Genomic DNA, 27,463 nt, shown 5'->3' with positions numbered 1-27,463 from the left:
TACTCAACTCATTGTGTAAACAAATGCTATAAAATATAAAAAGTAAATAAAAATGGTCAAACAAGCAAACTCCTCATGCTCTTTCCCACCGTGTAACTCCTCATGCTCTTTCTCACAGTGTTTTTATTTAAGTTGAATCAAATGCAAACAAATATTACAAAGGAAAATATTTCAGAACCTTTACACAATAATGAAATAGCCAAGGAAAGATGTAACTTGAATATTAAATTTATGAGAGATTCGTTTCTAAGATCGAGAAATAGAGGAAGGCTAAGATAGATGTGTGTAGTCCCAAAATTGGAGTGATTTTTGAAGTAAAAGGCTAAGATAGATGTGTGTAGTCCCAAAATTGGAGTGATTTTTGAAGTAAAAAATCAGAGTAATTGAAGGGATTACGTTCTAACTAGATAGTATTAGAACTACTTATCTTAAGGCAGAAAAGTACTCAGTGAAAGGTAAGAATAATAGCATTGTTTTACCTCTTGTAATATTATTTGAAAATTGGTAATGGTATATAAGACATAATATTTTCTAGAAATCAAATCTTATCCATTAATTTATGAAATTCTCATATAAATAAGTTGAAATAAATATACCTACCAACATAATAAAATCTATATATAAAAAAAACAATAAAAAAATATCTATATATAATTAAAACAACAAAACAAAACAAAATCCTCTAAATTAAAAATAACAATTTAACAAACTAATCCTAACTTCAACCCTCGATATTTTCTGTTATGACCATTTCTCATTTGCAAAACCTAGAATTTGGTTACCCTTTAAATACAATGAATCAAACAAAGCTACTAATCAAAGTTACAAGTTAACTAGCCAAACAATAAATTTAAAAGTCAAATTTCAATAAACCTAGAAAATTTCCATGTAAATGTCACTAAAATTATGAATCCAAAATCAAATTTCAATCTGCATGACATAAAATTTGAATCAACACATAAAGATTTATTGTTTTAAAAATTTCAAAAATATTAAATCACCCTCTCACTTGAAGTTGCGAGTGGAGATTTTTCGGATGTAGGCCAAATAAGTCAGAATGATGAAAATCAGATGGCCATTTCTCAGGACGAAAGTTGGATGAGAACCTCCATTAAAGAACGCCTTCGTCGTAATTAGGAGTGTATAGATGGCACATAACACCTTGCTTATTCTTCATTATGGGTTATTTTGATTATTCCTTGAATATTTGTGACATTTTGAATCAGTATGAATTAAAATTATTTTTAATAATTAAAATATTTGATTTTTGAATTTCGTAATAATATATAATTTATTTTTAATGATGTTCAGACCATGTGGGGTAATTTAGTATCATAATGTACTAAATGATGTTTATATCACATGGAATAATTGGGAAAAGATATTATTACATGATTTTATATTAAAAATAAAAATAAAATTTAGATGTATAGTTTTGAAATAGAATAAAAATTAAGAATATTATTAATTTTATTATATAAAAAAATATTTTTATTATGGGTTGGATTATGAAATAAAAAATATATTTATTTGATTACTAATTTGTAATAAAAAATTGTTTATGTTTATAATTTATTGATAAAATTATATAGAAGTTAAGTAAAGTTTTTTGGTAAAAATCACATAAGAGAAATTTTTGAGCTACAGATTTAGAACACAAGTGTGGCTCATCATCAATTATATAGAAATTGTTATTTTATAATTATTTAATAATAAACAGAAAAGTATTATCATCTATTTCTAATTGATTTTTATAAAAATGATTAAACAACCAAATAATAAGATAATAATAAAACTTAAAAAAAAAACAAAATTTAGAAATTGTTATTTTTTAACTACTTAATAATAAACAGAAAAGTATTTTCATCTAATTCTTATAAAAATGATTAACCAACCAAGTAATAACATAATAATAAAACTTAAAAAAAAAAAAAAAAAAAAAAAAAAAAAAAAAAAACCAATGATGTAAGTTGATATATATGATAAAGAAAAAATAATCACATATTCAAATGACAATATTAAAAAAAAAAATCCATCTAGATTTCTGGGAACAAAATTCTTAATACAATATAAGATTGATCAAAAAAAATTTACACAACCAATTTAATTCCTCTACCTGCTTTATAGAGCTAATGTAACACTCTACCTGCTTTATAGAGCTAATGTAACACATGGTTTATAGAACTAATGTAAAATGAATTAAATTAATATTTAATAATATTATTTGATTTTAAATATAATTAAATTATTAAATAAATTAGATTAACATTATTTTATAAATATTTGAAATATTTTTATTAAATAACCCATTTAGAACCAATAAAATTTAATTCATCATTAAAACAACATTATTTTATTTAAATATAACTAAATTATTATTTATTATTTATAATTAATAAATAAATTTTCCTAATTCATATAACAAATACATTTAATATAACAAATAGATTTAACAAAAACACTTCGGAATATTCAATAAATTAGAAGTTAAAATAGATCTGCATCAGTGTTTCATAAATATAAAAACGCGCAAAAGCGAGGTTGATGAAAAACATTGTAAACCCCATCTTCCCATGACATCAAATTTGTAAACAGAACTGCCCATCATTTGAAATTCCCCACTACATTCAAATGTTCACCAAAATACTTTATCGGCATAATAGTAACAGAGCCTCCAAAATATGAGAAGACAAAAAATTGTTTATGTTGTTCCAAGACGACAAAACATGATATACCAATGTCTATTAACTTTCTACAAAACGGTGCATCACACAATTTCAACTAAATATCTAATTCTCCTTCTCTCAAAGTTTGCATTTCATTTTTCAAACCTCTCAATTTCTCTTCCAACTCGAAAAGCTGCGCACTCTCCTTCTCATCCAACCATTCCTCCACACTATTCAGCATCTGCACAATATCCGCTGCCACTGTCACATTCAGCTCTCCCTTAGTCTCGGCTTCTTTCACTCTGCTTCTCATGTTGTAAACGTAATTCTGTAAATTGACTCTGGCAGTGCGCTTATCATTTACCTCTTCATCCTCCCTTCTGAATCTCTCGGCATCACCTCTCATTTTCTCGATCTCCTCTTTGCTCAGCCGACCACCATCGTTCGTTATAGTAATGAAATTGCTTACGCCACTTCCCCTTTCCGGGACTGACACCTTCAGAATTCCTTCTGCGTCCAATTCAAAGATAACTCTAAAGCTTGCTACTCCACAATGGGCTGCCGGAATTCCACTCAACCGAAATTTACTGAGCAAATTATTGTCCGCAACCATTGCTCTCATAAAAACTTTTTAAATACTCGTGTCTCAGCCCCGCCCACTAGGGCGGCGTTCCCTGAGCCCCCTTGCTTCGCCGGCTATGCCGTATTCTGCTGGCTTCGGCAGTTAATTTTGTTCGTTTCTGCTATATTGATTGTAAAAATATCTGTAGACTTCGGCCATATGAGAATTTCTTCCTGAAAAAAAAACTTTTTAAATATTCGAAATCTTGAAATCTCATAACTATAAATCAAATTTCTCAACATATTTACTAAATTTTAACAAAAAAAATTCATACCAAAATTCCATTAAATTTATAAATTAAATTAATATCATCGGAATCGACTCATGTCCATTTAATTAGAAACGAGACTACACGCATGAAACCTTAACACCGCCGAAGCGGTTCACACGTCATAGTATTCTGGGGAGGCGAGTTCAACTGATGAGTAGTACTCTGGGAGAGCAGATTTTCCTTATTGGATTCTCATGATGAGTGGTACTCTGGGAGAGCAGATCTTCTTTATTGGATTCTCATGATGAGTAGTATTCTGGAGAGCAAAGTTCCCACTGAACAATCGGACCAGAGAAGCTTTGATTGATGGACGGAAAACATAGTTTGAGGTGAGGCGGTACACCGGAGCAACGATTCACTGCCCGAACGACACCTGCAAAGTACACGTCACCTAAGAAGGCACAGTACGCTTTCAGGAAACAATCCTACATTGCCAGCTTTCAGTACCCAATCCTACGCCATGACGCTGCTTTCTCATATTCTACTAGCATTCCCCATCTCACTTACCCATCGAGGATATGTTACATTCCCCATCGAGGGATTCTATTGAATTCTCCCCATCTAGGTACAATTGATGGACCAACATCTTCTGGGGTGGGCGGCTTCACAAGCAACGATGAATTTGATTGATTCACTGTGGATAGAACACATCTTCTAGGGCCGGGCCAGGGTTTAAAATTGACGCAGAATGCCTGTTTTTGCCTTAAATACAGTTAATTCTAAAATAAAAACCTCAGTGTTAACTTGCAAATAATTTTACTATGCACATATGAAAATGTTTTTGCCTTGAAACGCAGTCAATTCTAAAATAAAAGCGTCATTGTTAACTTGTAAATAATTTTACAAAAAATTAAAATAATGAACATATGAAAAATTAGAAGTTTCAAATTTTATTCTTATTTATATATTTATTATTTACACCAACTCGCACTCAAGTACACATATTCTTACCTTCCTATCAAAACATTAAAGTACAATGCAAGTCTAATATTCAAGTGCATTTAATGTGATTTAGACATTAGGGGTTGGCAATGTCACAAGTTTCAAAAATTATGCCGCTATTTTTCTATAAACAGCGTAGCAATGCGAGTTGTCATGCATCTGAAACCCCAATTGATTTTCTTATTTGAATCGAGTAAGTTTGCAAATCTATTTTATGTTGGATTGTTATTACAATACTGAAAAAATTTGTGTTTGTTATTTGATATTCATTTGAATTGAGTTTTGTGTTTGTTATTTGATATTCATTTGAATTGAGTGATTTTGCAAATTTATTTTTATGTTAGTTTTTTATTATAATATTGAAGAATTTTGTGTCTGTTATCTGATATTTATTTTGGAAAATTTAATGTCAATAATTTGCAAAACATTTTAAGAGTCTTGTTTTATTATCACAAATGCATTGGTTATTGTTTGGATTGGAATTTTTGCCTCTGATAACACTCAATGTTCATATAACGCTGTAAGATCAAAGAATTTGTTTCAAATCAAAGCAAACTCAAAGCTATGGTCAACATGGCTTCTGTGTGTTTTTGTGATCCACTGTGGTCCTATCAATTCTCTGCCATCTCCAATGGCGAGTTTTTCTTGGACATTTTACAGCATGAGTTGGCTTTAGTTTGAATCGACATGACAAAATACATCACACAGGCTGCACCATTGTTGAGGCTTTATTTCCATGGCTACTTTGTTCAAGTATAATGATACTATGGCCAATGTCAAATTCATTAACAGTGACTGTTTCTCGGATATGATATTGAGTTTCTAGCAGTTCCACTTTACTTTTTTAATCGGGTTAAATCTTTTTAAGAAAGAAAAAAAAAAAAAAAGTTGAAATTTTAAAAACAACCAAAAAAATACCCTAATTTATAAAATCTATTGGATTTTTTTTTTGTGAGATTTAAGAAAAAGGGAGGAAATTTTTATAAAAATTTGGGAAATGTAAACAAAAATTTAAAATAAATAGTGTAAAATATATATGGCATAATAAACATTATATTTATTGATTAAAAGTTTGTTTGTTTTTTTTTACAAGTAAATAAGTTAATTGCCTAAGATATTTATGTATCTTAGAGGATTGAAAGATGGACCACCAATTAGTAATTCCATGTAGCATGGTTTTCTTTGAACAATAATGATGATTCACCCTACATTTCGGGATAGAAGCCAATAATAGTTGTCCCCTTTTTACTTGACAAACTCTAAGCTTTCTCCATTGTTTTCTTGCTCCTCTGTTGGGTGTATGGCATTGAATATTTTTTGTATTTTGCTTCAATGCTTTTGTGTGTTTTTGGTCGTATTACAAGTGAGAAAGACTTCGAAAATTCAATTGCATTCACTTCCAAATTTGCACGAGTATACCATTTTTTGTTTTTCATATAAAAGCAATTATAAATATAATTTGCAAAAGTTATAAAACTTGTTAAAATAAATATTAAGAGTCATGTGAAGGGCAGTTTGAAAATAAAACTGTCATCAAAAATTCCATGATGGGTAGGGGTACCTGCTAAATTTAACCCCTCGATGGGGCGGTCCAATTGACCCATATTCCAGTAGCACGTCCCCTTCATTCACATCTCACATCCTGATAAGGATCATAGAGAAAAGGCCCTCCACCCCAACTTACTACTCCTACGAATAAGAAAAACCCTCCACATTGAACCTTACCCCCTACAGAACACAGGGTCGCTACCTTGCCTGGGAGAAAAGGCTTGGATACCAGGGTCGTTTAGGATGAAAGGTTGGGCTCCAAATAGTGATGGCCAGAAATCATAGTCCATCGTAGCCACTACTCAATGCCAGGTGGCAATGTCGGTAGGCGCGATCTAGCAGGAGGTCTTAGTCAATAATCAATTCAACAATCGATGCTGGGTGGCAATGCCTTATTGGTTGTTTTAGAACCGATGCACAATATTACTTGCAATGGCACCTATTTTTAGAAGTTGATGAGCCCATTGTTGTATAATGACGTATATAATGCAAGCTAATAAACTAAAACCTCTTAAGGATAAGCGTTCCCATAGACCACTTCCCACATCTTCTAGGAATAGTGTACCCATATTCTCTAGTCTACCATTCCCGCATCCCCACATTCTGTTCAATCTGCACCTACCAACATCTTAACAGAAAAGTGTACCCATCATTACCCATCTCACAAGGCCCCATCATTAATGTACCGACTAATTAGCTCTATTACCTGATAAAAAACTCACGTACACATCATTACCCATCCCCTCGTCCCTGCATTACACATTCCCCAATTATCTCGCCATTCTAATTGTCTCCCAGTACCCCATTACCCATTCAAATTCCCTAGCACCAAATTCTCCTGCATTGACTAGTACCAGGGGGGAAAATTCTCCTGCATTCACAAGTACCCAGTGGATAGAGAAAGGAAAGAAGAAGTTTCAGGTAGACAAGCATGATACCAACATACACAACCTCATATCCGCATAGCCACACACCATAATCGTTGATATGATATTTTGACATACATTTGCTTGGTATATACATCAAATCAGACCCCATCCCGAGTGTTTATGTGAGGTTCACAACATATACTGATTGGATGAATGGATGTTGGCCAAGAGAAAGAGAAAGAAGAGCAGACAGGAAGGACAGAGGGGATGAAATTCAAGTTGTGTGACTGAGGTGGGAAACCAATTACCCTTACAACTAATACTACCTAGCATGATGTGTTTCCACTTACCGGTATCAGCTTACTAATCAGACCTGCATAGAGACACTGCCCTCAATACTTAACCTCAATCCTCATCCATACAATGTTGAGACTATCCTTGGAAACCTCATCCTTAGACCCTTGATCCTCTGCCCTCAATACCTTCATCCTTAATCTCCATCCTTGGGAACCTAAGAGTCATTCTTGGAACCTTGGGAACCTCAGACTTACCCTCATCCCTATAGCCTTAGTACTCATACCTTGACCTCTATCCCTTCTCTCTATCATATTACTATACCTCTCTCTCATGGGCGGTACAACGGACAACTACGAGATACCAAAGGGGTGGGTGGCCAAGATAAAGAAGAGGTGCTACGAATGAATGAGGGGCAGTGATTGATTGGATTGAGGAGATTGATTGCCAACATCTGCAAAGCAGGGTGGGGGGTACAACGGCTAACAACTACAACACATAACACATGGCACACGACTACGGCTTACTACTATGGCAACGACATTAGCAAGCATTTCAAATTCAATTCCATCCATTCAACCTCTATCTCTACTCTCTCACCTCTATAAGACTCAGCCATACCGTCTTTGGACTATCCTTGGAAGCCTATGCCTCATACCTCCTTGGGTACCTCACCCCTACATCCTTTACCTTAGACTTACCCTCATCCATACTACCTTACCCTTAGACCTAGACCCTCATACTTCACATCCATCCATACAGCCTTGGGACTATCCTTGGTAACCTTGATCCTATACCCTTGATCCTCGATCCCTACATCCTCTGCTCTAGACTCTAACCTCTCTATCGATAGCTATACCTATACGATATGAGAGAAGTTCAGTTCAAGAAAGATGGAAGCAGAGTGAATAAGAGTGGATGCATAAGTGAAGTGGCGGAAGTGAAGTCGTGTGAGTGAGGTGGGTGCACCAATTAACCTTACTCCTTCTCCACCTTCCTTTCACCGGGCAGGAGCCTCAAACCTCTAAACAGAAAGAAGATGCCTTTCACCATTCAACCTAATCTTCTTGGACCAACAACGAAGCAAGTAACAATTGGCAACTCTGCGTACACTAACTCAGAGCAAGTCGTGTTCAGTTATCCCATGTTCCAGAACCTTATACTGCCTTTTTCCTTTCAACAACAAAAGCCTTTCAATAGATATTGATTCCTTAAATGGAAGAGTATGAAGCAGTTCACTGCACGAGGAAGAAACAACCCCAACAGAAGATCCAAATAATAATGAAATTAACACATTTAAGTTGAGCTAACAAGCAATCTTCAAAAGAGAATATTTCAATGAAACTGGTTGAAATATAACAGATATTCAGTGAAATGAAATACAGATGTTATGTGAAATCCATCTCTAAGAAATCTACATTGATTCTGTGACATTCTAGTGGAGACAAAGTGTCCTTTTTATCACTGACAATTTCCAGATTCACAATGGCAAGTGAGAAACAGAATGTAGTGGGAATGACAATAACTAGTGTAATGAGAACTTAGAGTCTCATGCAAGTGGTTACAATGTATGAAACCTTATTCAATCGAGACTCACATATCCTACGTTCCACTTTAGATAGTAATGAGTGTTACATAAGCATTGCACTTTAATCACTACAAGTAACAAATTCATAAGCTTCTATAAGGCTATTATTCCATATCCTAGTAATGGTTGTGACTAAGCATGAAGTAGTATCATATTACAAGGAGACTAGATCACCAACTTAGAATAGTGTCTGTAGAAGGGTAATCATAGAACATGATATCAGCTTCTTACTAGTACCATGAGATTTTCTTAGTATAGAGCTTCATGTTAGAAAGTTATGTAACTAGTAATCATTGCCTGTTTCATTATACTTGATCTATTACTGGAATCATACTAGTAACTCCATTAGCTTGGTTGAATATACAAAATACGTCTCGATTCTACAAGTAGTAGATGATATGGAATCCCAATACCATTGATTTGACTAGGTTAATGCTTACAAACTATACAATATTGAACTGTACAGGTGTAACACTGCTTACTAGCTTAGATTGTGATTAGATATCGATCCAAGACTTTAATGATAGCTCAAAATTCAATGTGTTCGAAAGAGTGTCAAACTTGAATAGCCAGATATATCTCGTTTCCCTGATTCCAGCGACGTGAACGGTTCGCAAAACTGACACCGTATGAAGAAGTTATCTCCATTTGAAAAAGTCTAGTAAACTGCAATTTTCAAGAATAATTGGTTTTTGGAAAATATTAAAAAAAGAATATTCTAAGGAATATTTCATAGAATATTCCTATTTGGTTGACCAATCAGGTGCCGACACGTGGCAAGCCCAGAGGCCGCCACGTGGCCCTGGAATGGTGTTGTAAAATTTTGGTGGATCGAACTCATGACCTCCGGTGAGCTAGCATAGCGCGTTACCAACTCCGCTCCATGTTGTTTCTTAAACTCTAAGGGTTAAAGTTTATATTTAAAGTTTAATTGTTTGTGGTTTGGGGGCTAGACCGCCAGCGGTCCCATACAACCAATCACATGCAATGTTTGCCAACCGACCACAGTTTGCGCAATAACCACCGGCCTTATCCCTAACTGCTAGGAGATAAACCATCACATGCACACCCGATGGTTAATCTAATGGTCAGCTCGACGGTCAAGCTTGGTGGAGCACCAAAACAGGGCCAATTTGCCAAATTTAGTGACAGTTAACTATAGTCAGACAAATTTAGTGGAGCATCACTAGGAGTTACTGATTAAATGAACTCTAGAAGGGATTTTCGACCTAAGAGAGTGAACCAAGAGGTTGTCTAGGGTAATTGAGGCCTTCTAAAGCCAATGGAACAATCCAGAGAAGCTGAAGAAGCCATATTCAAGGAGATTTTCATCCTGAGAGATTTTGGAACTTAGGGCCACTAGGGGTTGGAGGCAATTGCAGAAGCTATCATTATCCATTCTCAGCGAACCAACAGTCATTCCTGACTATAATGAGTCTTCTGAATCCATTGCAAGGGTTTACAGAAGAATCTAAATACTTCTAAAGGCCAAGATGCTACAGGGAAATTTGAGGCAGCCCAGTGCCAATCGTGGAGGAAGGCTTAGATTGGGGATGCAATGTTCATTTTGAGCAAATGAACAATCTATTGTTGATGTCTGATAGGTGATGGAGACAGTAGAAGAGGTTTCAGAGATAGTTGAATTATTTTGAAGGAGTTTGTGCCATCAAGAAGCTTAGGGAAGCTCAGTGCACCAATTGAAGGAATCAAATCGGATCTTAGATCTACTAGCAAAATGATGACAGCCATGACAAGGATTCAGATGTTTTTCTAATCCCATTGGTTCAGTCAATAACCATTGGATTTGAGTGTGGAACTTGTAAAATAATTGAAGCCATAATCCCAAAGAGCCAAGTCAATTTGACAGAAGCTCAAGGAGACGTAGCCCACGATATTTGAGTGAACTCCTAGATTAAATTTGTTTTTATGTGTTGATGTTTATTTGCTACATTATATGGTTGTTATGTGTGTCTAATATTAGCATAAACAAATCAACTTAAAACACTTAAACAGTTAAAAACATACAAAGACATACACTTGTTTCAAGTACTTAATTCCGCAATTGTCAACATAAGCTAGATCAAATAATTGTTAAGCTTTGGAGTGAGAGGTTCTTGTAAGTGACACAAGATGTTAAAACCTCATTTCAGATCAGATGGTATCATAGCAGGATGCTTGATTGACAAAGCAATCTATTTGCTTGTTTGACTTGATAGGTGTTTAAACAGTACAAAGGATTCTACTGTTAGATTGTTTGTAAACTGACTATTGTTTGAGTTTGCAAAGATGAAGGGAAAGTTATTGATAAGTTCAGTCCAGAAGAGGACAAGAAGGAAGAAGGGTTAAAGGCATTCTCTTTACCCCAAGGACCTCAAGACAATCCTTGAAGCACAAGATGGTTTGTTTGCAAAAGGTTGCTTAAATAAGAATTTGATTCTACTGCCATTTAGTTCATAAATTTGTCATTAATTCTTTGAAAGCTTTGTGAATTTTGTTGAAGTGTTTTTATTCATTTCAAGGATGACAACTTCTACAAGTGAGTTTTTCAAATCCTTCTCTTTCACAAGATTCTTTGATGAAGAGTTGAAGCGAGATTTGTTCATCATGATGGATATGGTGAGAGAAATGAGTACTGAACTTCGATAGTAGTTAGATTCCATGAAGGAAGAGAAGCAGTGGCTTTCTGAGAAATTGCAAGAAATGGAGAGACAACTTCAAATTGAAAATATGGATCTAGAAAGGATGCATGAGTTCGAGACACAGCTCCTTGCTACCAAAGAAGCCTTAGTCAAGTATCATCTTGAAGAAGAGGTAAACAACTCTAGTTTGTCTTCAATTTCCTCCAAGAATGTTTATGTTGGTTCTTTTGAAAAACATACAAGAGGCATAAGGTCCAAGTCAATGTCCAAAATAGGCTATGAAGGAAAAGGATTGGGCAAACATGCATAGGGTATTGTTGAGCCAATAATGGTTGAGGAAAGACCTAAGTATTTGGGTCTTGGCTATGGACAATCTTATGGAGAAAGTTCCAAAGCAGTCATGAAGGCAATTGAAATAGTTCCTAGAAGGAGTTTCATTTCAGGTTCCCTACCTCAAGTTTGTAAAGATTGTATTCTTGGGGAATGAAATTGTTTGAAACATCATTTGCAGGAAGAAGGTGTACATAAGCATACACTTGAACCAGAAAGTTGTGAAAGCTCTAAAACCATTGAAGGGATTGATGGTGTTCCAAAGGGAGCTACTTCTTCATTGTATTCACCTCCTCATGAAGGTAATGAAGGTGAAAGAGAAAGGTATAAATATGATTTCAATCACAATTTTTTTTATTATGTCAAGCATGATAAATTTCCACATAAGCATTGGAAAAGAATTGCATGTTCCTTTTGTGGTTTGGTTAACCATAATGTTTCTAGATGTTGGAAGAGAATGGCCACATATAGGAAACTTTTGAAGGAAAGAAGGCAAGAAGCTAAAGGTCCATTGGACAAGGAAAATTATGATGTCAAGAAGATGAACATGTGTTGTACTTATTGCCATAAGCAAGGACATATTTCTGAAAGGTGTTGGACTTTGAATCCAACAATTCTTCCATGAAATTTGAAGAAAGTGGAGAAAGAATATGGTTAGGATGGAAAGGAACTTTCCATAATTGATACGTTTCAGGATGATCCACATGTTGATGTCGATGTGCAGTTAAAGGAAGCACTTTTGGTGTGGATTGGTAAGAAATGGTTAGAGTTCCTATCTAATTAAAGTTAGATGTATTTTGATGAGAAAATAAATGTGTCACATCTATTTGCATTTCTTTGCTAATGGAATGCAATTTGCAGGATGGAAAAGTCGAGTATGTCGACTCACTTGCAGCAAAATTATATTCATTTCAGCTTTGAAAGTACATGTACATGTGATCGAGGATCTTGTACTCATGATTGTGCTTAAGAGAAAGTGAAGAATCAAATACATGCATGAGGATGGAATGTATGAACACAGGGATGTTAATGATTTCCTTGTATTTGAACATGTATGTAATTGACTTGATGGAAAGCTATCGACCATCATATTGTTTTGTTTAAACATGCATGTAATGTCATGTTGACTTGGAAAAGTTGATTTTGTCTCCAAGATTGTAAAAGGGAGATAATGATGAATTGTTTCATCTTTGTAAAAGAATCATTAAAATTCTTTTTGTACATTCTTGATTTGAAGGGTCAATTGTTGAAAGGGCATCTTTTAGTCGACTTGTGATTTAGTCGATCATTTGTACACAAGATGTAAAGACATGATGATGATTCACTTAATGTGAAATTTGTTTCTTTTGATGGAGCAAGAATTTATGTCGTCAAGTTGTTTTCTTGTATTTTGATATCATCTACTGAAGGAGATTTGCAGCAAAAAAGGTCGCCATGGAAGTGGCTTGGAAGTGATGTTCAGCTACCTTCTGTAAATTTTGAATGAGTTCAAGAAAGACAGTTCTTAACAGGAGGACAAGCGCATCAAGGAAGAGAAGTGTCGATTACCTTTGAGATTTGGTTCAAAGGCACCCGCCATGCAGGAAAATGTATGAAGGTTGAAAGAAGAGGGTATTGTACTCTCATCTATTGTTCAGATTAGTATATTAGTGTTTTGGGGTCCAAAAGATTCCCAATCGGGAGGATTGATTATATATTGATCTAGGACTTTAATGATAGCTCAAAATTCAAAGTGTTTGAAAGAGTGTCAAACCTAAACAACCGGATAGATCTCGTCTTCTTGATTTCGGCGTGGTGAACAGTTCGTAAAACTGGCACCGTATGAAGAAGTTATCGCCATATGAAAACGTCCAGTGAACTGCAATTTCCAAGAATAATTGGTTTTTGGAAAATAATAAAAAAGAATATTCCAAGGAATATTCCCCAAGAATATTCTTGTTTGGTTGACTAAGGAGGTGCTAGCACATGGCAATCCTGGAGGCCACCACGTGGCCCTGGAATGGGGTTGTAAAATTTTGGTGGATCGAACCCGTGACCTCCAGCGAGCTAGCACATTGCGTTACCAACTCCGCTCCATGTTGTTTCTTAAACTCTAAGGGTTAAAGTTTATATTTAAACTTTAATTGTTTACAGTTTGGGGGCTAGATCGTCAGCGGTCCCATGCAACCAATCACACGTGTTGTTTGCCAACCGACCATGGTTTGCGCATTAATCGTTGACCTTGTCCCTAACTGCCGGGAGATAGACCATCACATGCGTGCTCGACGGTTAACCTAACGGTTAGCCCGACGATCAAGCTTGGCAAAATGCCAAAAAAGGGCCAGTTTTCCAAATTTAATGACAGTGAACTGCAGTTAGCCAAATTTAGTGGAGTGTCACTAGGAGTTACTGATTAAATGCACTCCAGAAAGGATTTTCGACCTAAGAGAGTGAAAAAAGAGACTGGCTAGGCTAATTGAGGCCTTCTAAAGCTAATGGGACAGTCTAGAGAAGCTGAAGAATCCATCTTCAAGGAGATTTTCATCCAAGGAGATTTTGGAGCTCACGGCCACCAGGGGTTGGAGGGAGTTACAGGAGCTACCAGTATCCGTTCTCAGCGAACCAATAGTCATTCCTGACTTTAATCAATCTTCTGAATCCATTGGAATGGTTTACAGAAGCATTTGAAGACTTCTAAAGGCCGAGATGCTATAGGGAAGTTTGAGGCAGCCTAGTGCCAACCGTGGAGGAAGGCTTAGATCGGGGATGCAATGCTCATTTTGAGCAAATGAACAGTCTATTGTTGATGTCTGATATGTGTTGGAGATAGTAGAATAGGTTTCAGATATAGTTGAAGAATTTTGAAGGAGTTTGTGCCATCAAGAATCTCAGGGAAGCTCAGTGCACTGATTGAAGGAATCAAGTCTAAGGGATCTTGATTTGTTTGTAGAATGATGACAGCCATGACAGGGATTCAGATGGTTTTTTAAGCCCATTGGTTCAGTCAATAACTATTGGATTTGAGTGTGGAAATTTTAAAAGAATTGAAGCTGTAATCCCAAAGAGCCAAGTCAATTTGACAAAAGCTCAAGGAGACGTAGCCCACGATATTCGGGTGAACTCCTAGATTAAATTTGTTGTTATGTGTTGATGTTTATTTGCTGCATTATATGGTTGTTATGTGTGTCTAATATCAGCATAAACAAATCAACTTAAAACACTCAAACAGTTAAAAACATAGAAAGACAGACACCTGTTTCAAGTACTTAATTCCGAAATTTTCAACATAAGCTAGATCAAATAATTGTTAAGCTTTGGAGTGAGAGGTTCTTGTAAGTGACACAAGATGTTAAACCCTCATTTCAGATCAGCTTGAATAGGGATGGTGCGATGATTCTATTCTAGTAGCCTATATGGAAGGATTGAACACCATTGATCTTATTACGGGTCAGCTTATGACTTATACAACAAGCTCAATTTAATGTGTACAAACTTTGATATCACTATGCATAATACATGGGTTATCATGGCAATGGTACTAGCTATTATAGATAAAGGTGATCATATTTTACCCTATGCTTTACCACTATAGCTGATAGTCCATGTTTACTTATGGAATACTAATGGTGATAATACTCTCCATAAGAAGGGGTGTGTAATTGATTGCAATACAGGGATAAGGGTAACATAAGCGAATATGACATGTGTATAACAAGATACCATGTGTAATTATAGATATAGTGATGATTACGCTCGTAGTTACAGTTGTTTCCCACTAGTAATACCATGAGTTCAATGTGTGAATTGAGTTAATCCTTTAAATGAAAGAGTAAGCTTATACATATAAGTGATTCCATTAATCTATGTGAATAGTTGAAGCCCATTAAGCTGGTAACACATGGTAAGGCTTTTCCTAATATAGTGATAAGTATGAGTAATATGTAAGCACTTGTTACGAATAGAAGAAGGTAAAGTAGAACCATAAGAACAGGATAAGTGATATGAGCAATACTTACACTGTAATAAAAGCTTAGTTTATAGAAGTGCACCAGTGTTATGATTACTATGAATACCATAGACAACCATATATGATCCCATGTTAGCTTATACCATACGTGTTGTATATGGAAAATACTAGTGGTATGATAGCTTAGTATGATTACTATGCTATTCCCATAAATGGAGGCTTTTTCATCTTCTAATCCACAAATGATGTGTCATTCAGCTGATACTAGCAACTCCATTAGGGAAAATACGCATATGATAAGCATAATTGAAACCCCTAGTTAGTAAGTTGATACACTGTATAGTATGATAACCATTGCTTACCTTAACTTGACTATCTCTACACCAATTTGCTTTATAGAACTAATGTAAGATGAATTAGATTCATACTTAATAATATTATTTTATTTTAAATATAGTTAAATTATTAAGTGATATTATTTTATTTTCAATATAACTAAATTATTAAATGAATTAGATTAATATTTAATAACATTATTTTATGAATATTTAAAATATTTTAAGTGAAAATCACATTGAAAGAATTAGATCAACACTTTTGAACCAATAGTTCATCATTAAAACAACATTATTTTATTTTAAATATAATTAAACTAGCACAACCACATTTACCAATGTGGTTGATATACACTGATAGGCATATATACAACCACATTTTGTAATGTGGTTGATATACGCAAATAGGCTTATATCAACAACATTAATAATCATTATGCTTATTTTTTTAAACACCAACTATTTATTATTATTAATAACTATATAAATAATAACAACCATATTCTTATATATTATTATATGATTATTATAATAATATAGTATATTTATTATTATATTATTATAATAATAATATTAACTCATAATAACAATTATGGTCCAATAATAATTAGAATTGTGATAAGGGAATTATTATATTTATTTTTTGAAAGACGAACTATTTATGATTATTAATAACTATATAAATAATAACAACAATATTCTTATATATTTATATATTTATCATTATTATATTAATATTATAATACCAATATTAACTGGTAATAATATTAGTAATATTAAATAATAATAATAATAATAATATCATTATAATAATATAATTATTATAATAAAAATATAAAATTATAACAATAATAATAGCAATTATATTGTATTATTATAATAATAATATAATATATTCATTATAATAATAATATTATATTATTATTATTATAATAATTATATTAACCCATAATAATAACTAATAACTATGGTCCAATAATAATTAAATTGTCATAAAAGAATTATTTTGTGTTTTTTTTTAAGACCAACTATTTATGATTATTAATAACTATATAAATAATAACAACCATATTTTTATATATTTATAGATTTATGATTATTATATTAATATTATACGAAGGATATTAACTCATAATAATATTAGTAATAATAATTAATAATAAAAATAACAGATAATAATATTATATTATCATTATATTATTATAATAATATAATTACTATTATATTGTATTATTATTAAAATTATAACAAGAATAATAAGAATTATATTGTATTATTATTATAATAATATAATATATTATTATTATTATTATATTAATTCAGAATAACAACTATGGTTTAATAATAATTAGAATTGTGATAAGGGAATAATAAACCCAATGGATTGATTTTTCAAAATATAAAGAAGTATTTTAGGGTTTGAAGCAGGTTTGCCCTGGCAAGCTTGCTACAACACCAGAGGGCAGGGCTATTGGCAGATCCTGACAAAACAATACAACAGCTGATCGGAGTTCGAGGCGCAAGGAGGTAGGTGAGGCCTGTCGCAGGCAAGATGAGTCTGGAAGGGTGGGGGAGGGGGGTGCGGCGCGATCCCCTCCTATAAGAATGTTACAGCAGGGGAGGCGAGCAGAAACGGGCCTAACGGAACACAAGGAAAAAGGAGTAATACACCGGTCATGGGAGCGCAATGGTAGGCGGGGTTGGGAGGTAAATGCCTACCCAGAGCAGTTAAAAAACCCAGGTTTGTCATTCCTAACAACAAACTAGAAGAGTACAGGGGGTACATGAAGGATCACGCGCTGATCTGTAAATTCATAGGAGTTTGGCCAACAGAGAAAGAACTGATTAAATGGATCCAACAGCGCTGGCAACCCAAAGGACACATAGACTTGAAACTAGGAGCAAAAGGATTCTTCTCAGTGGTTTTTTCTCATCTAGCAGATAAAGAGAAGGTCTTTGAGGAGGGGCCATATTTCTTTAATAACGATGGTAGGCAGGGTTGGGGAAGGAGGGGGGGCGGGTGGGGGGTGGTAGCGCGATCCCCTCCTATAAGAATGTTACAGCAGGGGAAGCGAGCAGAAACGGGCCTAACGGAACACAAGGAAAAAGGAGTAATACACCGATCATGGGAGCGCAATGGCAGGCGGGGTTAGGAGGTAAATGCCTACCCCAGTTAAAAAGCCCAGTTTTGTCATTCCTAACAACAAACTAGAAGAGTACAGGGGGTACATGAAGGATCACGTGCTGATCTGTAAATTCATAGGAGTTTGGCCAATATAGAAAGAACTGATTAAATGGATCCAATAGCGTTGGCAACCCAAAGGACACACAGACTTGAAACTAGGAGGAAAAGGCTTCTTCTCAATAGTTTTTGCTCATCTAGCAGACAAAGAGAAGGTCTTTGAGGAGGGGCCATATTTCTTTAATAACGTTGGCTTATTCATGTGATAATGGGAAGAGTGTTATAACCCAGATGAGGAAAAAATGCTGGCGGCGCTAATTTGGGTTCGGTTGTTCAGTCTTCCAATGGATTTCTGGGACCCAGAAATTTTGGAAGGGATAGGTAACTCGATTGGAACCTCCGTCAAAGTGGCAGATACAACAAGAAAAGGAAGGTACACTTCTTATGCCTGGATATGTGTTTACATGAACATCATAGAACCTCTCCCTGATTGCATAGAAGTAGAATATCATGATGAAGTATGGCAATAGCCACTGGATTATGAGCATATACCGTTCAGGTGCAGGAGATGTCATGAATATGGCCACCTATTTAGATCGTGCGCCCTGAACATCTCAGAGAATACCCAAGGAAATAAGAATGATGAATAATCGAGAAAGGAAATGGAAGGAGGCTTCCAGGACGTCCACAAAAAAAAAGGAATAAAAAACTGCTGGGTATCCACAAGAGCCCTCAGAAGGAGAAGGAAAAGACAAACCAAAATAAATTTGCAGTTCTACAAGAGGAAGAAATGGAGGAGATACTTGTGGAAAATAGTGAAGAACCAAAAGAACCAAAGCAGAAAGAAAAAGGGAAACAACAAATACCGACAACAATAGTGGAAGAAAGAGAAGGGGAAATTAACAAAGAACAAATAGAGCAAAACTAGATGGAGATAGACATACAAAAGGAAAATTACAGCGAAGAGGAACAAGTAATGAAAATACTACTACAGGAGTGGCGACACCTGGATGAGAGGTTCATCCCTGAAGACCAAAAACAACTCTATAAAGAAATGTTTCAACAATATAAATTAAAATGAGGAACGATAGTGGTAAATCAACCAGAGCATCTTGGATCACAAGGAGGACAAGGACCAGAAACGGGAGCAACAGGCAAAGCAGGAAAAAAAGGGGCAGAAGATCCATGAGTGAATCCATCCAAATGGTAGGAGAAATGCTCGTTAACTCAGGACGAGTGGTGCCATTATCGGAGGTATTCCACCAACCAACCAAATTGTTGAAATGATAATCACGACCTGGAATATAAGGGGTCTGAACAGTAAGGGGAAACAACGATATCTTAAAGAAAGATTGCGGAAAGATAAGCCTAGTGTTATGTTACTACAAGAAACCAAGATTAGTGAAATAAAGATGAAGGAGATCATGGGAAACTTCAAACCAAGGTATGAGGTAGTAGGACAAGATGCTACTGGAAGTGCAGGAGGATTGGCAATACTCTGGAATCCAGAGGAAGTCAGATTTGAGGACTGGACAAGTATGCCAAGAATATTATCTAGAAAATTCAAAACATTGGATCCAAAGAATGGGTCCTGCTCTCAGGAGTCTACGGTCCACATATCCCAGGAGAAAGGAAAAACTTCATTAATAACATGACAAAAGTGAGAGGATTGTATCATAATATTCCATGGATAATAGGAGGGGACTTTAATATGATCAAATCCCTAAATGAGAAAAGAGGCGGAGTACGCAGGGTGGATGCAGACATGGAGATGTTTGGGGATACCATAAATGATCAGAGATTAGTGGATATCACAACTACTAATGGAACTCATACCTGGAATAATAGAAGAGGAGGCAGACATCAAATCACATCAAGACTAGATAGATTTTTAATATCAGAGGAGATAGTAAGTAGAGACATTTTCATGGAAGCAATGATACTACCTGGGATGGGATCAGATCACTGGCCGGTGAGATTGGAGATTGAACTCAAAGCTAGCCCTAAAAAGTGACCTTTCAGATTTGAAGCATTTTGGCTTAGGGACCCCAAATTCATAAGCAAGGTAGAGGAATGGTGGACACAGAGTGAACAAAGGGGTAGGAATAGAATGCAAACGTTCCAACGAAAATTAAAGGAAATCAAGCAAAACATCAAGAAATGGAACCAATAGGAATTTGGAAACATAATGAAGGACCAACAACAGTTAACTCAAAAGATGGAAGAAATCCAACAAGAAATTATAAGAGAAGGGAGAAGCTCTGACTTAGAAGCAGAAGAAGGTAGATTGGTAAGCCAAATAGAGGAACGAAGGAAACATGAAGAGATCTTATGGCGAAAAAATTCAAGAGTGAATTGGTTGAGAGAGGGAGAAAAGAACACTAAATTTTCCCAAAAATCAGTGATACAACACAAGCAGAGAAACAAAATCTTCTCTCTGAAAAATGAAGCTGGTGAAAGACAAACCCAGCATGAGGAAATGGAGGAAACCCTGGTGCGGTATTTTAAAGACCTCCTAATGGAACCTCAAGAGGATCGACAGGCGACAATGAGTAGAATATGCAATGAGATCCCCAAGATAATCACTAGAGAGCAAAACCTTGCGATTATGAGAGTAGTCACGATAGAGGAAGTCGAGGAAGTGGTGAAAGGGCTAAAGAAAAATAAGGCCCCAGGACCGGATGGCTTTACGGCGGAATTCTACCAAGCAGCCTGGAAATTTATAGGCAATGACATTGTAGCCGTGGTGGAAGAATCTAGAAGGAACCAAAAGGTATGTCCAGGTCTAAATGCTACCCTTCTTTCCCTCATACCTAAATCCTCTAAGTCTGATGAACCACAGGGGTTTAGACCGATTGCACTGTGTAATGTTATCTATAAAATTATCTCTACATTAATAGCTAAGAGACTGAAACCGATTCTTTCTAGTATTATATCACCTGAGCAAACAGGCTTTGTAGAGGGCAGATAGATTCTAGATGGATTGATTGTATCCCAGGAAGTGGTACACTCGTTAAAATCCAAAAAGATGGCAGGGGTGATGTTTAAATTGGATCTATCCAAAGCCTATGATAGATTAAACTGGGAGTACCTAAGGAAAGTAATGGAAGCTTTTGGGTTCTGTAGAAGATGGATATACTGGATTTCAGCAATGATATCTACCCCGGTCTTCTCAATACTCCTAAATGGAACCCCGACATCCACCTTCAATGCCACAAGAGGGTTAAGACAGGGAGACCCCCTATCACCCTTCCTATTTATTATAGCAGCTGAAGGTCTAGGACGATACATCAAAAAGGAAGTACAAGAGGATAAAATCAAAGGGATAAGGGCATGGGGAAATGAGCTCCCGATCACCCATCAACAGTTCATGGATGACATTATGCTATTTTGTAATGTGTCGCTTAGGGAAGTCAAAAGAATGAAGAACATTCTGGATCTGTTTATGGAAGCCTCGAGCACTCAAATTAACAATGAGAAATCATGTGCTTACTTCTTTAACACAACTGGAAATGTCAAATCTTATCTATCAAGGATGATGGGTTTTAGGGAAGGGGAGCTTCCAACTAAATATCTAGGCATACCTTTGACAATCAACTCCTTAAAAATGGTAAACTGGTAGCACACTATACAGAAGATGCAAGGCAGGATAGCCAACTGGGCGTTCAGATCTCTAAACCTAGCAGGAAGAATAGTATTAGTAAAAGCTGTCCTGCAATCCATACCAATCTACCAATTATCAGGGATGGCAGCATCGAAAGGAGCATGTTCCAAAATGGTAGAAATATTGAAGAAATTTATATGGGGAGGTTCACAACAACAGAAAAAATGGGCATTAATGTCATGGCAAGGGATGACTAGAAAGAAGGAGGAAGGAGGCCTAGGATTGAAGGACCCATACCTCACTAACCAAATTATGGGAGCCAAATTATGGTGGAGGTGGATGACTGGAGGAGGGGACCTCTGGAAATGAATATGGACCAAGAAGTATAACATGCCAGGAAGAATTGAGGAGATCTTGAGAAACATAGATAAATGGAGAGGATCCAATGTCTGGAACTTGGCCAGTGAGAACAGGGATATCATCACAAATCACGCCTTCTGGGAAATAAGAGATGGCAAAGCAGCAAATTTTTGGGACGAAGCATGGCAACAACGGGATAAATTAAATGGAAAGCAAGAACTTAGAACTATTCTACAGTATTCAAAAGATGCAGGATTAAATAGAGTGAAGGATTACTGGAAGAATGAAAACAGTGAGGAGAACTGGAGAGTTTGGAAAAGCCCAAAAGAATGGGGACAAAATATTGAAGAAGATCATAGACATCTCTATATGAAAGAAATGGAAACGAGGAAGATTCCAATCAGAGCGGGACCAGACATCCTGAGATGGGGTTACACAATGAAAGGTAATTTCACGATAAAGGAGGCATATGATCTAAAGGCTGAAAAGGAACAGGAAGGGAACTAGCACTTGTGGAAACAAATTTGGAAGAGAAAATGGTGGTTGAAAGTGGCACACTTTCTGTGGTTAACATGCAAAGGTATAATCTTGACATGGGATCAATTACAAGGAAGAGGGATGTAGGGACCAGCCCGCTGTAACCTGTGTAAGCAGGAAAATGAAAATATAGAACACCTACTGAACTCATGTCAGTTTGCACAAAGACAATGGGAAGTTATCTATGAAGTCTTCAGAAGGACGGATAGGAATCCACAGAGCATAAAAGAGACAGTTCAACAATGGGGACGCGGTCACTTTATCAGTCCGGTCCTAAACAGAGCATGGGGGCTAGCTGTAGGTTTAAATCGATGGATGATACCAAAGGAAAGGAATAGAAGGATCTTTAGGAATGAAACATTTACACCGGAGAAGGTATGGGGAGGGGTAATTGAACATATAAGAGAAACCATACTAGTAGAAGAATGGAAGAAAGAAGATTGGGAGACCTTGCCACAGGAAACTAGTATCCTAAAAAAGCTTAATTTAACCAAGGAGATGGTGGGAGCGAATGCATGGAAAAAAACGAGTATAAATGGGGTATTGTCCCAGAAGTATAGCAGACCAGCAGAAGGCTTCATCAAATTAAACTTTGATGGAGCATCCAAAGGCAATCTAGGTAATGCAGGGATAGGTGGCATCTTCAGAGACAGCCAGGGTAGGACTCGTCTGTTGTACATGGCTTATGGAGGCATGATGAGCAACAATGAAGCAGAGCTCATGGCAGCTAGACAAGGGATGAGAATAGTTGTCAGGCTCGGATACAAACAATTAGAAGTGGAAGGGGATTCATTAATGGTAATCAACATGATGAGGAAACTATATAATGGAACGACTTGGGACAAGATTTGCCACAGCTGGAGAACAGCAAGTCTCATACAAGAACTGGGTGAAATCATGAAAAGATTTGATTACTTAATAATCAAACACGTTAAAAGAGAAGGAAATAAAGCGGCTGATTTCCTAGCCAATTGGGGAAGTGACCCACAATCAGGACATATGGAACGAACCTGGCCTATACACCCAAGGGATATCAGAATGGACCCATTAAATGAAATATTAACCAAAGATGAAGAAAAGTCATAACAGAAATCACAAGGAGCATATTAGGCCCCTTATCGGGGTGATGGAGGAAGTAAAGAGCCATAATGGTGATGTCAGAAGAGGGATGGAGCGAGGACTTCTCACTGCAGCTTGCATGAGTGAAAGAATGAACGTGGAGAGGTATCGCCAAACAGTTGAGAGAAGTAGCATATGTTAGAAAATTATATATTACGGAGCAATGGAACACATAAAATATTGCAGAAATATAAACACAGAAAACACATAAAACAAGAGAGACACAGATATACGTGGTTCACCCAGTTTGGGCTACATCCAACCCGAACCGCCAGTCCTTCCTTTCTATTATCCAGCAAAATGAAGAGACACAACCTACAACAGATCTGTTGTAATATCCTCTGTTTTCTCTCACAATCTCACCTCTCTGTTTCTCGCTCATAGAATACACATCTATATCACAGCCTCAAATACAATGCCCTCATACAAAGAGAGGGGTTTCCTTCTAGGGCAAAAAACCCTAAACTAAACATAAGTTCTACCATCAGAACATCTGCCTGATGAAGGACCTAGATTGACTAGAAATTACTATACTTTTACAAGGAAAATTTACATCTATTTTTGGTTTCGGGGGTGTTGCCACCGAGCCCCTGCTGGCCCCTGGACCCCCGGTAAAACTTCCTGGGGTATACATCCGGATGAAACAAAGACCTGTAAACAATCATGCTCCACACACAACAATCTCCCAATTGGAGAATGATTGTAGCAACTCCACCGCTGCTTCATTTGTTGGACAATGACTCCTCTTTGGACCTGGTTGTTTCTCATCTTCATTGTCATCCTTTAAGACTAATTGAAACTGAGCATAGTCTCAGTTTCTCCATGGTTACAACTTTTGTTAGCATATCCGCAGGATTCTGGCTAGTGTGTATCTTTTCCTGCTTCAACTCCCCATCTTCCAACATTGATCGTATGAAATGGTAGTTGAGCTATATGTGTTTAGTCCTGCAATGAAATGCTGAGTTCTTTGCAAGATGAATGGCACTTTGGCTATCACTGTATAACGTGCTCATATCATGTTCCTTACCCAATTCACCCATAAACCTTTGTAACCAAATCATTTCTTTACTAGCCTCTGTAGCAACAACATACTCTGCTTCTGTTGTTGAAAGTGCAACAACACTTTGGATTTTTGAAACCCAACTGATAGCTGTTCCACCAACAATAAATACATATCGTGTAGTGCTCCTCCTGTTATCTCTGTCACCTACCATATCTGCATCAACATATCCCTGTAGAGAAATGTTTGAATCACCAAAGCATAATGCTTGATTTGTGGTACCTTTCAAATATCTGAGAATCCATTTCACTGCCATCCAATGTTCCTTTCCTGGATTGTTCATGTACCTGCTTACAACTCCCACTGCATGTGCAGTATCAAGCCTTGTGTAGACCATTTCATACATTAAGCTTCCAACTGCTGATGCATATGGAACTTTAGACATATAATCCATGTATTCTTGGGTCTTTGGGCACATTTCCTTACTAAGTTTGAAATGGTTAGCAAAAGGTGCACTAACTAGTTTTGCATTGTGCATGTTAAATCTTTTCAACACCTTTTGTATGTACTCATTCTGAGACAATGTTAATTTGCGATTTTTCCTGTCTCTAGTGATTCTCATACCAAGGATTTGTTTTGCAGCTTCCAAATCCTTCATTACAAATGAATTTGCCAATTTTCTTTTGAGCACATTTATTTCCTGTATGTTAGACCGTGCAACAAGCATGTCATCTACATACAATAGCAATATAGTATAGTTGCCATCATTTTGCTTTCTTAGATAAACACAATGATCAAAGTGACATCTAGTATAACCTTGTTCAGACATAAACTTGTCAAATTTTAGATACCACTGACTTGGAGCCTGTTTTAAGCCATACAAGCTCTTCTTCAACCTGCACACTAGTTTCTCTTTCCCTTTCATTTCATATCCTTATGGCTGCTGCATATATATCTCTTCCTCCAAATCCCAATGGAGAACGGCTATCTTTACATCTAACTGCTCAAGATGCAAATCTTCAACTGCTACTAGATTTAAAATAGTTCTGATTGAAGTCATTTTAACAACAGGAGAAAATATTTCATCAAAATCAATACCTTTATTCTGTGCAAACCCCTTCACCACAAGTCTAGCTTTGTACCTCTGTTTTCCTCCATCTTCTTCCTTCAGCGTGTAAACCCATTTATTCTTCAAATTAGTTTTTCCTGCAGGCAACCTGACTAAGTCCCAAGTCTGGTTATGCATTAAGGAGTCCATCTCTTCTTCCATGGCTACCTCCCACTTCTTCCTGCTTTCAACCTGCATTGCTTCTTCATAACATTCGGGTTCACCAGAATTAGTTAACAATAAATAATATAATGAAGGAGAGTATCGTTCAGGGGGTCTACTTATCCTGGTAGATCTTCTAACACCACTTTCAGGTGTTTGGGGTGCATGTTGCTATTGTGGTGGTTGTTGTTGTTGTGGTTGTTGATTATTATTAGTTTCAGGGACCTTTACTTTTTCAGTGATTTCATCAAGGACTGCGTATTCCTTATTTTCTTTTTCCTATTTCTTTTCTTGCAACTGATTCTTATACAAGAACTTTTCATTGAATATCACATCTCTACTCCTAATGATTTTGTGATTTTCGTAATCATATAAGCGATAACCAAAATCATTAACACAATATCCAATAAAGGTACATTTCTTTCACTTTGCCTCAAGCTTTGTTCTATTTTCTTTATCAATATGCAAAGGCCTCACAACCAAAAGGCTTTAAAAAAGAGTAGTTTACCTTTTTACATGTCCATGCTTCCTCTGGAACACCACCATCCAAGGAACTTGAAGGCCCTCTGTTTATTAGATAAACAATAGTATCTACAGCATCTGCCCAAAACTGTAAAGGCAATCCTGCATGCAATCTCATGCACCTTGCACGCTCCATGATTGTTCTGTTCATCCTTTCTGACACACCATTTTCTTGTGGTGTACTTGGAACTATCTTCTCTCTGCGAATTCCATGCTCTAAACAATACCTATCAAACTATTTGATGCAATATTTACCTCCATTGTCTAATCTAAGACACTTCAATTTCTTTCATGTCTCAATCTCAACCAAAGCTTTCCATTTCTTGAAAGTATAAAATACATCAGATTTATTCTTAATACAATAAATCCAAGTTTTTCTAGTTGCATCATCAATAAAGTAACATAATAACGAGAGCCACCAAGATATGATACCTGAGCAGGTCCCCATACATCTGTATGCACAAGCTCTAATTTTTCGCTCTTCTTTTCTTTCCCAACTCTGAGAAATCTGACTCTCTTATGTTTTCCATAAATGCAATTCTCACAGAAGTCCAAATCAACATTCTTCAAACCCGACAACAAATTCCTTGAGTGAAGAATCTTCATCCCCTTTTCACTCATGTGTCTGAGCCTATGATGCCATAATGTTGCATCTGCTCCTTTGGAAGTTAAAGCATTAACAACGTTAGAAATACTATTGCATAAATACAATGTACCAACCTTTTCGCCTTTTGCTATTACCAGAGCTCCTTTGTTGACCTTCCAAGCTTTATCTGTGAAATTTGTCACACAACCTTCATCGCCTAACTGCCCTGTTGA

The 27,463-nt window shown here is 36.1% G+C and overlaps 1 protein-coding gene across 1 annotated transcript; it reads right to left on the bottom strand.

Annotated features, from left to right (window-relative positions):
- Nucleotides 1-2,781: 2,781 nt before the first annotated feature.
- LOC149266433 (uncharacterized) lies at nucleotides 2,782-3,279 on the bottom strand. The gene has a single exon (XM_089408200.1). The coding sequence runs from the start codon at nucleotides 3,277-3,279 to the stop codon at nucleotides 2,782-2,784; it is 498 nt and encodes a 165-aa protein (XP_089264326.1).
- Between the last annotated feature and the right edge of the window lie 24,184 nt (nucleotides 3,280-27,463).

This window comes from Pinus tabuliformis, chromosome 6 (genome assembly GCF_031772625.1).
Source record: "Pinus tabuliformis cultivar Carrire ecotype Pingquan chromosome 6, CPIR1, whole genome shotgun sequence".
NCBI classification, from domain to species: Eukaryota; Viridiplantae; Streptophyta; class Pinopsida; order Pinales; family Pinaceae; genus Pinus; species Pinus tabuliformis.
This window is presented reverse-complemented; position numbering and strand designations above follow the sequence as displayed.

Excerpts from the sequence above, each read along its gene's own strand:
- LOC149266433 (XM_089408200.1), bottom strand. The coding sequence starts at position 3,279 with ATGGTTGCGGACAATAATTTGCTCAGTAAATTTCGGTTGAGTGGAATT.